The sequence below is a fragment of the Rhinopithecus roxellana genome, chromosome 4 (genome assembly GCF_007565055.1).
Source record: "Rhinopithecus roxellana isolate Shanxi Qingling chromosome 4, ASM756505v1, whole genome shotgun sequence".
Lineage (NCBI taxonomy): Eukaryota > Metazoa > Chordata > Mammalia > Primates > Cercopithecidae > Rhinopithecus > Rhinopithecus roxellana.
Window position 1 is genome coordinate 50,649,400 of NC_044552.1, and position 17,683 is coordinate 50,667,082.

General features: G+C 40.7%; 1 protein-coding gene across 2 annotated transcripts in view; it reads left to right on the forward strand.

Annotated features, from left to right (window-relative positions):
* Positions 1 to 17,683, forward strand: part of GCLC (glutamate-cysteine ligase catalytic subunit) — a 47,755-nt gene that overhangs the window by 19,705 nt on the left and 10,367 nt on the right. For both annotated transcript variants that reach the window (XM_010363973.2, XM_030928726.1), the window contains exons 2-8: positions 2,875 to 2,987; positions 4,450 to 4,632; positions 9,169 to 9,282; positions 10,874 to 10,932; positions 11,034 to 11,167; positions 16,178 to 16,252; positions 16,722 to 16,838. In XM_010363973.2, the coding sequence (XP_010362275.1) occupies positions 2,875 to 2,987; positions 4,450 to 4,632; positions 9,169 to 9,282; positions 10,874 to 10,932; positions 11,034 to 11,167; positions 16,178 to 16,252; positions 16,722 to 16,838 (795 nt within the window). The remainder of the gene's footprint in view (positions 1 to 2,874; positions 2,988 to 4,449; positions 4,633 to 9,168; positions 9,283 to 10,873; positions 10,933 to 11,033; positions 11,168 to 16,177; positions 16,253 to 16,721; positions 16,839 to 17,683) is intronic.

Consider the following 17,683-nt stretch of genomic DNA (forward strand, 5'->3'; position numbering starts at 1 on the left):
ATTCTATTGAAAAGTAAATTTGGTTTTCTTTGTCATTTGGTAAATATTCTGATGTTTTTCTGTTTCATTTGCTTAATGAGATCATGAAGTGATTATACTTTAATTGAGGAGAGTTTGGTTTGTTAACATTTTAAATGTCATCCATTTGGCTGATGTTTAAAACTCAAAATGAGCTTGAACTTTTTGTTCTTTTGCCCTACCCGTGTTTGAAACTTGTGGGCTAAGAATGAATTTGAAAACTAAGGATTTCAGTTTTTTTCAAAATTAGGAAACTAACAAGTTATTGCAACTTAGTTTATATCATTGCTACAAGTTTTTGCTCATTTGGTAAAAAATAAATGATGCACTCAGTAAGCAAGGAAGTATCTCTTAGACTTTCTTTAGGAAGCATGTTATCTAGTTAAGCAAATAACTTAATTCCAGTAGCAGATGCCAGGCAGATCAGTTGGAGTCTAAGTGAGTGATAGAGGAGGTACTGAAGAAGGAACATTTCCTCCTGGCTGGGAGCTAGGAATGCTGCATAGAATAAGTGAGTTCTGTCCTGGGCCTGAGGGATGGGCCAATTCATCTGTTTAAATCTATGACTGTAACTGTTGTTACAGCTCAGCTTCCATGATATAATGTTAGGACCCCTTCCATAAAATAAAAGCATAATCGGCCGGGCGCGGTGGCTCAAGCCTGTAATCCCAGCGCTTTGGGAGGCTGAGACGGGCGGATCACGAGGTCAGGAGTGAAACCCCGTCTCTACTAAAAAAAATACAAAAAAACTAGCCGGGCGAGGTGGTGAGTGCCTGTAGTCCAAGCTACTCGGGAGGCTGAGGCAGGAGAATGGCGTGAACCCGGGGGGGCGGAGCTTGCAGTGAGCTGAGATCCGGCCACTGCACTCCAGCCTGGGTGACAGAGCAAGACTCCGTCTCAAAAAAAATTAAAAAAATAAAAAATAAATAAAAGCATAATCAATTTGAGATAGTTTCATCCAGCAGTATCACTTTTCCCTGCTTTGTATAGGTTAACTAACAATTTTATAAAAAGCTTATCTTCACTTACCAAGATTGGCACCCTCTACAGTTTGCCTAGCAGCAAGGTGTGCTGGGCCTTGAGGCCAGACGGGGCTGGCTTCAAATCCCTGCCTGACACTTGTGGCCTTAAGTAGCTTACCTCTCTGAGCCCCTTTGCCCACCTGTGAAATGGGTGATTATGCCTACTTTTGCATGCTGGGTTTGAAGATTAGGATTCATATATGAAAGCATATCCTTTCTCATTATACTCATTTAAAGATTAACTTGTATCTTTTCACATACCCGTTCTGAGACTTAACCAAGTTTCCTGTTCCATCAGGTTTTAGCTGTTCTGGAGTCATAGATCTATAGATGGTATCTTGCAACCTGTAATTGTTGTGGCGAACGGTTCCAGATTCTGCAGCCTATTTTTTAGTCAGCTGACACTGAGTGATTGTGCAGGTGGAGATCTCATGTTTCTGGTTCATGTACCCAAATCAAGCAGCCTTTTCCATTTCTTGAGCGAAAAGATTCTGATGAGAGCTAATAAAAGTTAATTGAAAGTTTATTTTGTTGTTGTTTAAATCTGCTAGGTTATCTCCTATAGTTACTAACATTTTTTTTCCTCGTTATAATCATATTACTTGGCCCTTAATGTTTCTGTGATGAGGATGAATGACCCAAATGCCTTCCAAGACCAGGGAAATACACATAAATAAGGGAATAAACTGCAGACAGTGTGCACCCCTGAGAAGCAGACAGCCCAGCCACACAGTCACAGGCTTCATGCTGAGCTTCTGGGTATTGTTTTAAGACTGAGAACCTAGATTTACATGTGAAATGTCTGGGAAATAGTGGATATACTGTTGCCTGCCCTTTTTTTTTTTTTTCTAAACTACTATTGTAGGCCAAACGAAATACACTGTGGCCTGGTTTGCCTTGTGAGGAGTCAGTTTCCTACCTCTGTAGTAATTCTCTTGGTGCCATGTGCAAAGGGTACATTCAAGGGTTTGCCTGAATAATTCCGTATCTTTTCACTTATGTGTGGATAGTGGATGTTTTGTTTCAGTCACACATAGTGATTCATAATCTTCACTGTTCATGCCAACTATCATAATTGAAAGCATGCAATTTCAGGAAAAACAAAAGTAGGTTCCAGTTGTATTCTGCCCAGAAGTCTGACTTTGGTGTTTAAGTCTTTATTTTTATTAGAATTCCACCAGGTATTGTTAATAAATGCACCAGTGCACCCTGCATTGTAAATTGTATATGGTTTCAGAGTGGAGAATTTGTCTTAAATTACTTGAGATAAACCCAGATTACATTGTTGAAACCCCTAAAATAACTTCTCCACACGGTATATTCATGGTTATGGTTTAACTCTCCAAAAGTGGGACTGGTAGTAGGATTATGAAAGTGTAATCTACCTTACTTACTACTCTGCCAATAAGTAAGTATAAGCTACCTTGACTGCAATGTCCAGATAACCTCTTTCTTAAACTTATAATAAGCCAACTGAGGAAATAAATTTTAAAATGCAGCTTCTTTTTTACAACAGCGGTTTCCAGAATCTTTGCTCCAAAATACTTCTTTTTTGACGTACAGCTTGTCAAAATGGGTATTGACCTTTCCATAGGATATTAAGTAGGACAGAGGAAAGAAGGGGTGGAAGTGGCACTACTGACTGATCCTTTCTGCAGCTTTCCATATTATGCATATGAACACTTATTTTGTGCTGTACTGTAAGCAAATGTGACTGACTGGAGTTACTGTGGATCCTTTACAGACTTCACGTTTCCCTGCCTTTTTCTTCTGGAGGTCACGCTGAAAACAAGTCTGGAAGAATGTTAATTTTTCTCACCTTTATTTTCAATAGGTGGAATACATGTTGGTATCTTTTGATCATGAAAATAAAAAAGTCCGGTTGGTCCTGTCTGGGGAGAAAGTTCTTGAAACTCTACAAGAGAAGGGGGAAAGGACAAACCCAAAGTAAGCTCTCATATGCTGATTTAGTGTTTCTGAAACTGCTAAAACTACTAGAATGTAGAGTTTTTTTCTCAGTTATTGGAGGCAGGGTAGCATAACAGTTAAGAGTATAGGCTCTGGTTTCAGGTTGACAGAGTTTCAAATCACGGTTCCTTTACTCAATAGCTGAATAACCTTGGGCAAGTTACTTAACTGTTCTGTGCCTCAGTTCTCTCGTCTGTAAAGATAATAGCAATACCTACCTAAGGTGTTGGAATTAAGTACATTAATATATGAAGCACTTTGTACAGTAAATAAATATAAAGCCTGTTTTTTATTAAAATATGTTTGGGAAAAAATGTATTGCGGAAGCGTATAACTGGGATCACAAACCATGGTGCAAGATACAACTTGCAGATGGGTTTTGTTGGCTGGCATGATTTTTTTTTGTTTGTTTTTTGAGATGGAGTCTCGCTCTGTCACCCAGGCTGGAGCGCAGTGGTGCGATCTCGGCTCACTGCAAGCTGTGTCTCCTGGGTTCACGCCATTCTCCTGCCTCAGCCTCCCGAGTAGCTGGGACTACAGGTGCCCACTAGCACGCCCAGCTAATTTTTTGTATTTTTAGTAGAGATAGGGTTTCGCCATGTTAGCCAGGATGGTCTCCATCTCCTGACCTTGTGATTCGCCTGCCTCAGCCTCCCAAAGTGCTGGGATTACAGGCATGAGCCACCGTGCCTGACCTGGCACGTTTTAAAGATATTCCTGCATTTAAGGAGAGAGACGGGGAGGGAAGGGGAGTATATCCTCCTCTGTTCATTTTCTACTCATTCGTTTTGGGGAAGCTGCATTTGAGTTTGGAGGGCAGCACTGAATTGAAAGAACCCTTAAGGCTTCATCTCCTTCTCTGCAGAGTAGGTTAGTTTGTCCCAGACAGTGAATGCTCTGTGTGTATTTTCAGTTATTTATAAAGATTTTGGGTCAGGCACGGTGACTCACACCTGTAATCCCAGCACTTTGGGAGGCCGAGGCAGGCGGATCACTTAAGTCCAGGAGTTCGAGACCAGCCTGGCCAACATGGCAAAACCCCATCTCTACTAAAAAATACAAAAATCAGCTGGGTGTGGTAGTGCACATCTGTGATCCCAGCTACACAGGAGACTGAGGCACAAGAATCACTTGGACCTGGGAGGCAGAGGTTGCAGAGAGGCAGAGGTTGCAGTGAGCCGAGATTGTGCCATTGCACTCCAGCCTGGGTGACAGAGTGAGACTCTGCTCAAAAGAAGAAAACATTTTGGACCCAATACTTGTTGACCCTTATGTAGTTGAATAGCTATGAAAAAGTAATAATCACTGGAAACTATGAAGGAGTTCTTAGCTTCATTTATACCTAATGGTTTCTACACTTTTAAAGCAACTTTAAAAACTTAAAAATTGAGCAGACTATAGCAGAAGAATAAGATGGAACTAAATTATTTCTCCTCCATAGCCATCCTACCCTTTGGAGACCAGAGTATGGGAGTTACATGATTGAAGGGACACCGGGACAGCCCTACGGAGGAACGATGTCCGAGTTCAACACAGTTGAGGCCAACATGCGAAAACGCCGGAAGGAGGCTACTTCTATATTAGAAGAAAATCAGGCTCTTTGCACAATAACTTCATTTCCCAGGTTAGTTCCTATATTAACATGCCCCAGCAGATCTCTCAGAGATACAGGTAATGAAAAGAGCAAGTCACAACCCAGGCATTCCACCCTACAATCCCCTATTCCACCCTACAGTGTATACAGACAGTTTATCTTTTATACATGGCACTTGCTAGACTCTGTAACAGTAGAGCTGCAGGCACAGTTGCATGCCAGCTTCTGTCAGCTGTGGTGGCCGCACCGAGGTGAGCACACTCAGTGGGGCTCAGTGGGAAAGACCAGGATACTGTGATGACAGACCAGCAGTGTGGCCGTGTCTGCCGCAGGCGAGGGTGGAGGCAGCAGCATGCCTGCCACACAGTTCTGACTCTGTAAGCAGTAGCCAAAGCTTCTGGAATACTATCCCCTGGTGACTGTGATGGTTGTGCCCTCATGCACTTTCAAAAAGGAGCATTTACCTAGTAGCATATGGTGGCTTCAATGGCAGATCGGAGGGTCTGTGGTGCACCCAAAGCACTGTCGATACCGATACTCTATGAACAACATGAGTCGTTAGGTCCCTGCATATTGTCCTGAAAAGAAGATTTAGGGTTTGTCATCAAATCTAGTTATGACCAAAAGTACATAAAAGTAAATAGTGAAATTATGTTCTTCGCTTAGAATGAGGTACATGAATATCATATATATTATACATAGAACCTCTATGTAAAAATACATTTCTGCCAAAGCATGAATGTGATTTATCTATGCTAGGTGTCTGTCAGATTGTGACAGTATAGTTTGCTCCTCAAAGTTCAAAGGAGCTCTGGGGGTTGGTATCCATGGTGGAGAGAACACTTTGAACTATTTTTATACCTTTTCTCTGATAAATGTCCATCAGCCATTCAGGGTCATATCACTGGCCTCAGAGGGGCATTTAAATGGGAATTTTATTGTTTTTTATATCTCTGTTGTAACATCTAAATAGTTGAAAACTTATTTAAGCCAGCCATCTAACATTTATAGAAACGTCTCTATTTCTGTGATACCTTCATTCTGTATGTACAGGCCACTTCCCTCTCCCCACCATAAGGAAAATCCCAGCTGGGTGAGGGTGGACAGATTTGTTTTGATTAGAGTGGGCACATTTCTTCAACCTAATGTTTGAAAGAGGAGGTGAAAAATCACTGGCCCTGCCATTCACTCAGACACTTGAGTGCCTGCTGCAGGCAGAATGGACATGCTGTCATGAGTGAGGATGGACAGATCTGTCTCTTTGGAGCTGGGGGGACGAAGGACAATCAAACACCTATAGATTCAATACGTGTCAAAGTGGGGCCATGCTAGGAGGAGGAGATGAGGAGCAAAGAGTACAACCTGGGTATCCAGTGGACTCTGGTGGGTGGAGGGAGAGGGGGTGGCATGTCCAAGATTCCAGGAGGAGTGAAATAGGAATGGGGAGCGGAGGAAAGTCTTAGGGAGGGGAAGCAGTTTGTGTAGAAGTCCTAGGATGAGCCAAGCAAGCGGGGACTTCCTGGGAACTAGAAGAAAGCAAGCTGGCCAGTGTGACTAGGAGGCTGAGGAGGAAGTGCAAGTATGGGGTAAAGGGAAGCTGGCAGGTAATTGGCAGGCAGGTCAGGTTAACCACAAATTTTAGTTGTTCTCCTAAAAACAGTTGGAGGCCTTGAGAAGGCTGGGTTGGGTGAATGGCATCCCCTTTTTGCTTTGCAGCCCTCACTTGGGCTGTAGGTGCCAGGGCTTACTAGGAAGTGAGTGAGCGAGCTGCCTGTGGAGAGACAAGGGCTGCCTGGATGCTGGTGGGTGCTGGTGATAGGAAAAGTGTGTGGTTTAAAAGATGGCAGAGTCGGTGAACTGCTGGGAAGAGAAGACACATCAAGGCTTTTGCTATAGGTCATTGTCCTGAAAACCTTAGAATACTAGAGTAGAGGCCAAGGAGTAGGTTACAGATGTTAAATGACAACTTCTAGTGAACTGGAAAATGTAATACCTTATATTTTCCTTTTTCTCCCACTTAACATTAAGAGGGTTGTACATTTCACTTAGCAAATTAAGAAAGTGGGAGGGGATTTGTAACACAAACCAGAACTGTTTTATATATTAAAGCTGAAGAACATATAGGATTGATGGGCAGTGGTATTTCCTTCTGGGCCAGAAAATAAAGTTTTGGGTTAAACCTAATATGTCCCTTACCTTGAGAATGGTGCCATATGGGATAGTTGCCTTTTTAAAAAAGATTTAGCGTGCGCTAAATGCGTGGGCATGGTGGCTCACACCTATAATCCCAGCACTTTGGGAGGCCAAGGCAGGCAGATCACCTGAAGTCAGGAGTTCGAGACCAGCCTGGCCAACATGGTGAAACCTCATCTTTACAAAAAATACAAAAATTAGCCACGTATGGTGGTATGTGCCTGTAATCCCAGCTACTCGGGAGGCTGCGGCAGGAGAATCGCTTGAACCTGCGAGGTGGAGGTTGTGAGCTGAGATTGTGTCACTCTGTTCCAGCCTGGGTGACAAAGCAACCCTCCATCTCAAAATAAATAAATAAATAAAAATAAAAAGATTCAACATCTTAAGTTATTGTGAAGGGAGAGTTGAGACAGAGGAATAAGCTTTATTCTAAAAACCTGTAATTTTGAAAACATTATATGTATAATTTTTTTATACCCTGTCCATATAGGAAGGTATTTTGGGACTTGACAAAATAATTATTAGTTATTTAGTGGTTAGAAGCCTCCCTATACATCCACAGTAAATGATAAAGTTTTGTTGTAGTATAGGATCAAGAGAGAAAGGAGTGCTCTGGTTCTTAAGTGTAAACAGGGTGACTTTCTTTATAAAGATGCAAAACTCTGTAGTGCAGAACTGTAGTCCAAAACAGTAACCATGTGACTATTTAAATTTAAAATTAAAATTATATAAAATGAAAATTATAGTTCCTGATGTGACTGAGGAACTAGCCTCATTTCAAGGGCTCAGTAGCCATGTGGTTAGTGACTACCACGTTGTTTTGGATAGTAGAGATATTAAACATTTTCATCACTCCAGAAAGTTCTGTGGGACAGCACTGGTCCAAAATGAAGCAGTGCCATAGGTGTCCGAAGATGCAAGTTCTGATTCTACCTTCTCCCTGCCACACAAACACATTCTCATTCTCTCTTCATCCAATCTGATTCTGGTGAGCAAGGAATCCCCTTAGGTTTAAGTTTGTTACTCTCCCAAAGGACTATTCCTAAGGTTGTCGGCTCATAGTAAATAATGCACATAACTTCAAGAATTCTCAAGAACCCTTGTAGCTGGGAACTGTTTTCTAGATAAGATCACTACCTTCAGTTGTTTACAAGGTGGATATGGGCAGCCAACACATACTTTATTTTATGTTAAGAAAAGGTAGGGGTTAAAAATAAGGCATGGATGGCCAGGTGTGGTGGCTCACGCCTGTAATCCCAGCACTTTAGGAGGCCGAGGCAGAAGGATTACTTGAACCTAGGAGTTCAAGACCATTCTGGGCAACATAGTGAGACTGCATCCCTAAAAAAAAAAAAGTGGGTACAGTGGCTTACGCCTGTAATCCCAGCTACTCAGGAGCCTGAGGCAGGAGGATGACTTGAGCCCAGGAGTTCAAGGCTACACTGAGCTATGACTGCACCACTGCACTCCAGCCTGGGAGACAGAGCAAGACCTTGTCTCAGAAAAAAAAAAATAATTTTTTTTTTTAAAAGATATGAGCTAGTCTTGACCCTCAAGCCAAAAGTTTCTTCCCACTGATTTTAAACTCCTCCCTTGTTTGGCTTTCACTTAGTCTTTGTCCTCCCTCACAGCACATGTAATATATTGACCTCAAATTCCTAACTTGGAAAAACTGGGGCCATCACTAAAAGTGATGTGGAATTTGAGCTTTACACTTAGGAATAAATATGGAGCTTCATTTTTCTGTGTTGAAAGTAGAGCTCCTTAAGTAAGAGAAAAGGGTTGGGTTTCAGACTTCAGAGGGTGATCTCAGGGGTAGATGGGGACACCTGCAGAGATACTCCCTAATCTTGAGGGACTCATGAGGTGACCTACAGAGGCAAAAAACAGGCTCCTTCCAGATTCAGAGCCTACCGGGAAGTGGGAGGCAGTGGTGCCATGCAGGGGGTCCAAAGATAATCTGAGAGTTTAGAGATGGAAAAGGAAGACACCTCATAGGCCATGTAGGGGGACACCTGTCACCCATGACAGTTGATGTGACCAAGGGAAATGACTTCTGTGCTGTCAGTCCTTTCTATTAGATGAAGAGATGGAGAGGACCCGAGTAAATGCTGTGTGGATCATGAGTGAGTAGAGACTTGGATAAAGTTAGTAGTGGGCTGGAATTAAAAGAAGATCCTTGTGAGCAAGAAGTGTGGGGAGTGGTTGTAAAGGGGCACAGTATTTACACAACATTTGTTTTGTAAACACAAAACCCTCTGAAAAGGGGATACTAGAAATGAGGTGTCTTTAGCAGGTGCAGTGATGGCAAGACTGCACACAATTAATTCCTGAAAACAAATCCCATCTATTTAGTTCTTCAATTTGTTGTAGATTAGGCTGTCCTGGGTTCACACTGCCCGAGGTCAAACCTAACCCAGTGGAAGGAGGAGCTTCCAAGTCCCTCTTCTTTCCAGATGAAGCAATAAACAAGCACCCTCGCTTCAGGTGAGTATGGCTTTGTGTTGAAATGCAGATGCCCTTCACTAGACCCCTGACTTCTGAGAGTATAGTGTTTCTGTCTAGAAATCCTTTTTGAGCATTAACTGAGTTTTGGCTGTCTTCCTAAGTAACCAGAGAAGACAGCAGATGTGCACCTGTTCACATCTTCAGTACCCCCAGCCTCCTCGGTTGTTGATGCGTGCACCAGGCTTGTCAGTTCTCCAAGTCATCACAAAGTTATTAGCTGAGCCACTGACCTCTTTTAATGAGGAGATTATTTTCAGTCCTAGGTCTGTAAATGCCTACTGGGATTTTTTTTTCTTTCAGTTATTTCTACTTTTTTTCCCTCTATCTAACCATCAGTATCTGTGATCTGCCCATCTTACTCTATATAACTTATAAAACACCTGATATATATAATAAGCACTCTCTTCTCTTCCATTAACTTCGAGTTCTGTTGGTTTGTCATTCAGTTCTGAGGTTTTAAGTTGCTTTAAGGCTGTTACTAGTCTGATCTTAGCTTTGTACAATGCATGCTCATCTGTCACCCTGAGCCTAGGCTCCTGACCCAGAGTGGCAACATGGAGACTTCTCAGCATTCATTACTTTTAACAGGCCCGCACGTTTGCTATGTGCAGAGCCTTTTGGGGAAGACAGATATTTGTAGACATAGTTTCTAACTTCATATGTTGTCATGTGTTTAAAGGAAAATAAAAATAATTCAGCTGCTCAAGAAAAGATAGATTATGACAGATGTCAAAAGATGCACCAGAAATCCTTCTTGGAGAAAGTAAGGTGCTTCTGACTGAGGGGATCAAAGCAGGCTTCATGGAAGAAGTGGCATTTAGGCTGAATCTATAGCAGCACTGCCCATAGAAACATGTAATTGTAAATGTTCTCATAGTCACATTAAAGTAAAAACCAGATGAACATAATTTTATATTTTATTTAACCCAATATGTCCAAAAATGTTATTTGAACCATGTAATCCTTTATTCACAAGTAATTTCATGTTTTTTTGGTACTACGTCTTCAAAATCTGGTGTATATTTTACTCTCACAGCACGTGCATGTTTTAAGACAAGCCATATTTCAAGTACTCAGTGGCCACACAGTGTGCCTGGTAGCTTCTGGACTAAACAAGCATGAGTCTGGAGGATAAGGATTAATTCTGCAGATTTGAAGGAGGGAGGAACAAGTTATTGGGGCTCCAGAGATCCCTGGGCAAAGTGGGTACTAAAGTTTGACCAAAGTCTTTGGAGTTAATTTGGGACATGTTGGAAACAGTGAAAGCAGACCATGGCAGACTTTGAACACCTGAATTGATTTGATAAGTTAAGGGAGCTGTGGGAGCAGGGGTTGAGCAGGAGACAGAACAGCATTCTTGAGCAGGAGCCAAAGAATTGACTACTAATGCAAAACCTTTAATCAGAAAGTTCCCTTATAGTATCTTGACTCAGATACGTTATCTGTTGAGTTGTCTTAGAGAACTAATCTGAGGTATGATTTCATTCCACTTACTTGTGTGTAATCAAATTCTTCTTTTACACGATGACTGTTAGGTGACCACTTTATGACGTTTGGTTGTCTGTTTTAGTACCTTAACAAGAAATATCCGACATAGGAGAGGAGAAAAGGTTGTCATCAATGTACCAAGTAAGTCTACTGAGAGGTGGTGGGGTGGGAGAGAGACATGTTGAATTGTTGTTTAATCCTGAATTCTAAACCATTTTTATTTTTGTATTTTTATAATACAGTATTTAAGGACAAGAATACACCATCTCCATTTATAGAAACATTTCCTGAGGATGATGAAGCTTCAAGGGCTTCTAAGCCAGATCATATTTACATGGATGCCATGGGATTTGGAATGGGCAATTGCTGTCTTCAGGTATTGTTTCAAACATACAGAGAGGCGAAGTGTTCCATCCATTTCTGTTTTTTAGCTTCTTTATATATGTATGTTTCCTGTTCCAAAAATCACATAATGAGGTTGAAATGGTAGCTGGTATGCCTTTCTGGAAAACAGTGAAATTATATTAGCAAATTCATTGGTAGCTGTCTATGACTAATCGTTCTACAGACTCTGTGGTTCACCACAAAGGTATGCACAGTATATATACCTTTATAACTGTAATTTCAGTTAACTTAAAATGCAATATATCTGTCATTGTTTCTCTTCTCTTTTTATATGCCTGGTTTTTACTGCCATCTTGTGACAGGCTAATGAGGTGGCTTAAATATTGTTCCAAACTCTGAAAATGAGCTCTAATGGAAGTATTCCAATGATTTTGTGATCCAAGGGATTTGTGCAAAACTGTCTAGAGGTATAAAAAGAGTAAATAACTTAGCAGCTTGTGTTTGTCTTGCCCCTGAGTGAAGTATACAGGAGCCTGTCTTTGTTTACCCATTAAAAAATTTTCCTGGATCTGTTTGAATTATGGTGCCCCTGGCCGTGAGTGTCCAAGCACGCTTAAGACCGGAATGGAAGAGCATGGAACCCGTCAGGTGGCCACACGCAAGCCTGCAGTTGGGTTTTGGCTCTGTCACTACTCAGGTATTTGGGCAACTCCCTTTACTTCTTTTGGCTCAGGTTTTTCGTCATTTGAAAGAAGGGCTGATATTAAGTCCCCTTCTAGATCTGACTCTAAGCTAATATTTATTTTATTGCCTTAACTAATGGAAGTAAAAGAGAGAGGCTGCTTGTTATTTAATGTCCAAGGAAATTTTATGCAGTTCTGATTACTTCAGCTGATTAAAAACAGCGTCCTTAGAGGCGCGGGGCCGTGCAGAGCCTGGACCCATTAAGACCCTTCTGAGCCCCCAGCCTGACTTCCCTCAATGCAGAGGCTCAGATCTCAGCCTTCCTTCACCCCAGACAGCTACAGCGTGTACACGCATTTCTTGCGCATATATCTCTGGTCTGTTTATTTTCAAAACTAAGTATAATCCAAATTGAATGCTAGAATCAGATTTTTCCATTCTGAATGTGTTTAAATAACATGACTGAGGATCATTTCTTTCTGTTTTCTTGACATTTATAGGTAGTATAAAATAGGTGACTTCCAAATAAACATAAACCATCACACTTCACGAAAAAAGATTTTTCAACTTTTAACCACATATCTGTTTTCCTACCTTAATTACAAGTATTTCTAAAGAAAACCATTAAGTTCTAAAGCTTACAGTACATGGTTTTAGAATTGTGTAAGTGCTGTTAGCGTATTGATTGCCTTTTCTTGGTTTAATATTAAACCAGGGTGTTCTGCCAAGGACCGCATAGTTTCTCTGATATAGTTCCAAAGGGATTTCTTTCCACTGAAACACTGTATGTATACCCATAAATGTTCCGTAGTGGTAGATGATCAATATTTTTGTTGCTTGTAGATAGAACTTTTCCATCCAGTGTAAGCTTTGTCATGGGTGTAGGTTAAGTTTTCTTTTTCCCAGTGACATGTACAGTTTCACTATGCCACTTAAATCATTAGCACAGATAAAGCATTTCATGTGTGGCACATGAAATGAATTTTGCCAGTTCACTGCCAGAATCCCTGCTTCATATCTCTTCAGTGGAACGCTAAAACAACTTCTTTCCCAAGTACACTGATTTGATCTGTACAAATTATATGAATGTATTAAATTATCACGTGTGCCCTGAAGCTGTGTACGTCTATCATGTATCATTAGAGAGATGGGGAAAAAAAAGAAACTACTTATTACAGTAAAGCAGAAAAAATAGTTTTAAAGTAGTTTTTTAAGGCTAATGGAAGACTTACTGTATAAAACAAAAAGCATTTTAACCACATTCAAATTCTTGACTGTTTTGGGGCTTTTCAGGAATCACTTAAAAAGCACCAAGTTCACAACCTGGCGCGGTGGCTAATGCCTGTAATCCCAGCACTTTGGGAGGCAGATCACTTGAGGTCAGGAGTTTGAGACCAGCCTGGCCACCATGGCAAAATCTCCTGTCTACTAAAAATACAAAAATTAGACGTGGTGGCATGTGCCTGTAATCCCAGCTACTAAGGAGTCTGAGGCATGAGAAACGCTTGAACCTGGGAGGCGGAGGTTGCAGTGAGCCAAGATTGTACCACTGCATTCCAACTTGGGGAACAGAGCAAGTCTTTGTCTCCAAAAAAAAAGCACAAAGTTCATGACAGGTTATGAGAGCCCCCCCCCCCAAAGTCATGTGACTTCAAATCTGGGTTGTAGATAAAGTTTAGATTAGATGTTTAGGTTTCGAACATATATCTTCCTTAGTTCCTGCCTCCACCCCCAGCCCCACCCCCATCAGCTTCCTGGCAGCATTGTGCGTCTCCTTTATATGATGCTTTAAAAGGACACTAGAAGCCCAAATTACTCATGTATTCAAAGCTTTTTAAGGTATAAGAACTTTTTTTTCCTTCCATTAAAGCCATTATCCACAGTGATGTCCTATTTAATTTGATGATTGCATATCAGCCCTAGAGTAAGAAAGCTAATTACTAAAGGTATTTAAAATAGCTAAGTCACTTCACTGTTGTATACTTCTCTGGGGTTGGATTTCCCAGGATTCACCTACGACTTATGTATTGTGTACTAGGCCATCTGAGAGAAGTCAATTGAAAAACTGGAAAGAAAACCTGCTTCTCATAGTATCTTTTTAAAAACAAAAATGACACACACTAAAATACCTAAGAGTAACACAAAAAAGACATAAAAAAACTAAGAGATGCATGTTCAAAATAATTCTTTAGTCAAAATACTTGGGAAACATGTCGTTTTTTGTTTTTTGTTTTTCTTTAAATCTCAATGCCTTGTCAGTTGGCCTTTGGGGTCCCCTGTCTTTCAGGTTTCTCACCATACCTTTGACCTTATGTTATCCTCTTTAGCACCCTCTTTTTTTTTTTTTTTCAAGATTCTCATTTGTTAAGCACTAACCAGGTGTCAGACACTGTCCTGCACACTTGGGATAGAGAATGGGAAGAAAGATCCCCGCCCTTCTGGAGCTTCCAATTCAGCAAATAAGTGCATGAAGACTTTGCGTGCCAGCTCCCATTTCATCACTGCTCGTGTAATTCATGCCACATGCAAAGTGATTTCCAAGTTCCCACCTCTTTGCAGCAACTCCCCTTGGTTCGGTTATCAGTGACCTAATTGCCAACCCTTACCAATCTTTGTCTACTTTAACCTTTGAAACTCTTATTCTTTGGTGCCCATGACACAGCTTTTCTCTGTGTTGAATTAACTATTAATTATTATTAAACTAGTAATGACTAGTTAATATAGTCTCCACACTGACATGAAATGCGATTATAATTGAGCAGGCAAACTTGAGTCTCCAATAGACGTTGTCTGCTGTGGAAAACAAAGTTGAGATCTAGCTAAAACCATTGGAACTAACAAGTTGAGATTGTAACAGTAAAATATTCACTTAGCTGCTGTTATTTCAAGTCTTCAACACTGAAATTATTTCGTGTTCCAACACTAAATTCAAGCTGTCGTTATTGAATAACACGAAATTCAAACTGTCGTTATTGAATAACAACAACAGAGGAGATTAAAACTGTTGCCAACTTGCAGTTATTACTAATGTGCTAACACAAACACATTTCTGTTCCTTGTCCCTTCTACCCTCTTGGAAAAAAAGCAGGTCTTTTGTTTTTGGTTTTGGTTTCTGTTGGGTAACAAAGAATTTATGCTCACCAAGTTATATGATCTTTTTCTCTGCCTAACTCTGAAGTGTCCTACCTACCCTCCTTGTGCAGGCTTCCTGGGTGATCTCCCCATCTTCAGGACATTATCTGAGCCTACTCCCCAGGTATTTCTACAACTCAGATTTTTCTTCTGAGCACCAGCCCTGGAGACCTAGCCACTTAGAGGACCTCTTTTTCTGTCTGTTCTCTTGGCCTCATAAGTCCATCACGTCATGACACCTCTTTATCTCTAACCTCTGAACACCCAAGCCAAAACCTAAGCCACCCCCTACTCTCAGTCTCCCCTTTTTCACCAGTGCCTGCTACTTTGACTTTAGTATCACTCTCCCCTACATCCTTCCTCAGCCTTTTCCTTGACAGGTGCAGTATTTTAACTGCTTCCCTGTCTTTCTAGTCTTGCCCCCTTCCAAGCTCTTCACCATACTGCCACCAGTGAAGTTTGAAAACAATAGTTGGCTGGGTGCGGTGGCTCACGCCTGTAATGCCAGCACTTTGGGAGGCCGAGGCGAGCGGATCACGAGGTCAGGAGATCGAGTCCAACCTGGCTAACACGGTGAAATCCCATCTCTACTAAAAATACAAAAACAAAATTAGCCGGGCGTGGTGGTGGGCACATGTAGCCCCAGCTACTCGGGAGGCTGAGGTGGAAGAATGGCGTGAACCCAGGAGGCAGAGCTTGCAGCGAGCCGAGATCATGCCACTGCACTCCAGCCTGGGTGACAGAGTGAGACTCCATCTCAAAAAAAAAAAAAAAAAAAAAAAAGGAAAGAAAGAAAAGAAAAGGGAAGGGAAGGAAAACGAAAGGAAGGGAAAGGAAACAATAGTTAGCATGTCCAAATCCCTTTTGCATCCCTCACTAACTGAAGGGATAGGAAGGCAACAAGCCAGTAGAAGAGAAAATGCTTTGCTAAAGGTCATTGTATGTCTGTGTCTTATTTTTCTTTTTTGACTACTTAATCTTATTTCACTTAGGACCTTGGTTATTTATATTAGTTGCCTATAGGCAGTGGAACATAATTAAATACCATTTTCTAGTTAAATTCACCTAAGACAACTTTTAAACAAAACTCTTGCATTAAATGTTGCCATTAATGAAGCATTGTTAACTTGCCCCTCTCTCCCCAGCACCTTCCTTATCTGATTTCACTGCTTGGGGAGCATGCTAATGATTCCTTGGTGTTAATAACTTTGCAATTCTTAAACAGGTGACATTCCAAGCCTGCAGTATATCTGAGGCCAGATACCTTTATGATCAGTTGGCTACTATCTGTCCAATTGTTGTAAGTATAAATTAGCTCTTATTTTAAATACTACTTCGTAGGAAATAAGATAGCATATGCAGAATTTACTGATGGTGTGCTATTTAAGTCCAGTTAAGACCTCAGTGAGAGATGGACTAATATAAGTAGTATGCAGGTTTAGGTATAGTGAACTGAGAGTCTACACTGTAGAAGTTTACTGTTGCTAGTACAACATTGATTTGTTAAACGTCAAGTTTGAATGTGGCCATTTTCCCTCTCCCATACTTCATGTCCTCACATTAGAGAGAGGATGATTTAAGTGAATCAAACCCAAGGAACTGGATTCTTCCTGGTATATTTCACTGTAAGATAGGCACAGCTACGTGTGGTGGAGCTCTGTATGAGTTGCATAAACTGATTATTTTTTATCAGAAATATAACTGCATGGAGCTTTTTTTAGCATGTAAGTGACACTTTGAATTTGCAGCTGACTTTTGTTTGTTTTTAGATGGCTTTGAGTGCTGCATCTCCCTTTTACCGAGGCTATGTGTCAGACATCGATTGTCGCTGGGGAGTGATTTCTGCATCTGTAGATGATAGAACTCGGGAGGAGAGAGGACTGGAGGTGGGAATTATTGTTCCTTAATAGCCCTTTTAAATCAAGCAGGTAAAAATGGATCTTTTATAACTACTTGCAATTTCAGGATGTCTCCCTGAAATTTTTATCTGAAGTGAGGAAAAAGATTTGGTCTAGGTTGGGAGTTAATTTTTATCATATGTTGATGTCTGTATTTGTTTTAGCTTCATTTAAAATTAGTAGTGCCATTTTTCTATATTTTGGAAGTGCTGATGGCTGTTTTTACCAAAAGGCTTTTGGGTGCCACATGAGTGTTTTGTATATGGTGCTTTCTGCCGTGGAAAGTATAATTTGTGTCAGAGATTCTTTTTTCATGTAAAAGGTTAGGCATTGACTAATAAGGGTGAGATGGCACCTCTTGTTTGCATGTTGAACTGTAAAGTAACCCTTGCATCTCTCCAGCAAGGGGTGTGCCTCAGAACCACCCATGGAAATCTTTAAAAATAGACACCGAGACCCTATCCTAGACCTACTAAATAAGAATCTCTAGGATGGGACCTGAACAGGGGTGTTTTTAAAGGAGTCCTCATAAGTGTTTTTGATATTCTTAACCAGGGCTATACTACTGCTGCTCTGGTCTTCATGTAATTGTTCATAAATTGTTGAACATGCTTTCTAAGTAGAAATAAACTTTAAAGGATAAATTATTTTGATAGGTTTATCTTACATTATAGATTTATTTATTTGCTTTTAACCTTAGCATTTATTTTCCCTAGCTTAATAAAAATGAAAGTGATCTGCTTTTAAAAGAAAAAAGTATATTTAAATCATACTAGAAAAAAAGGGTATTTAAATTACCTTCAGATTTTAAAAAATATAATTTTCCTTAATAA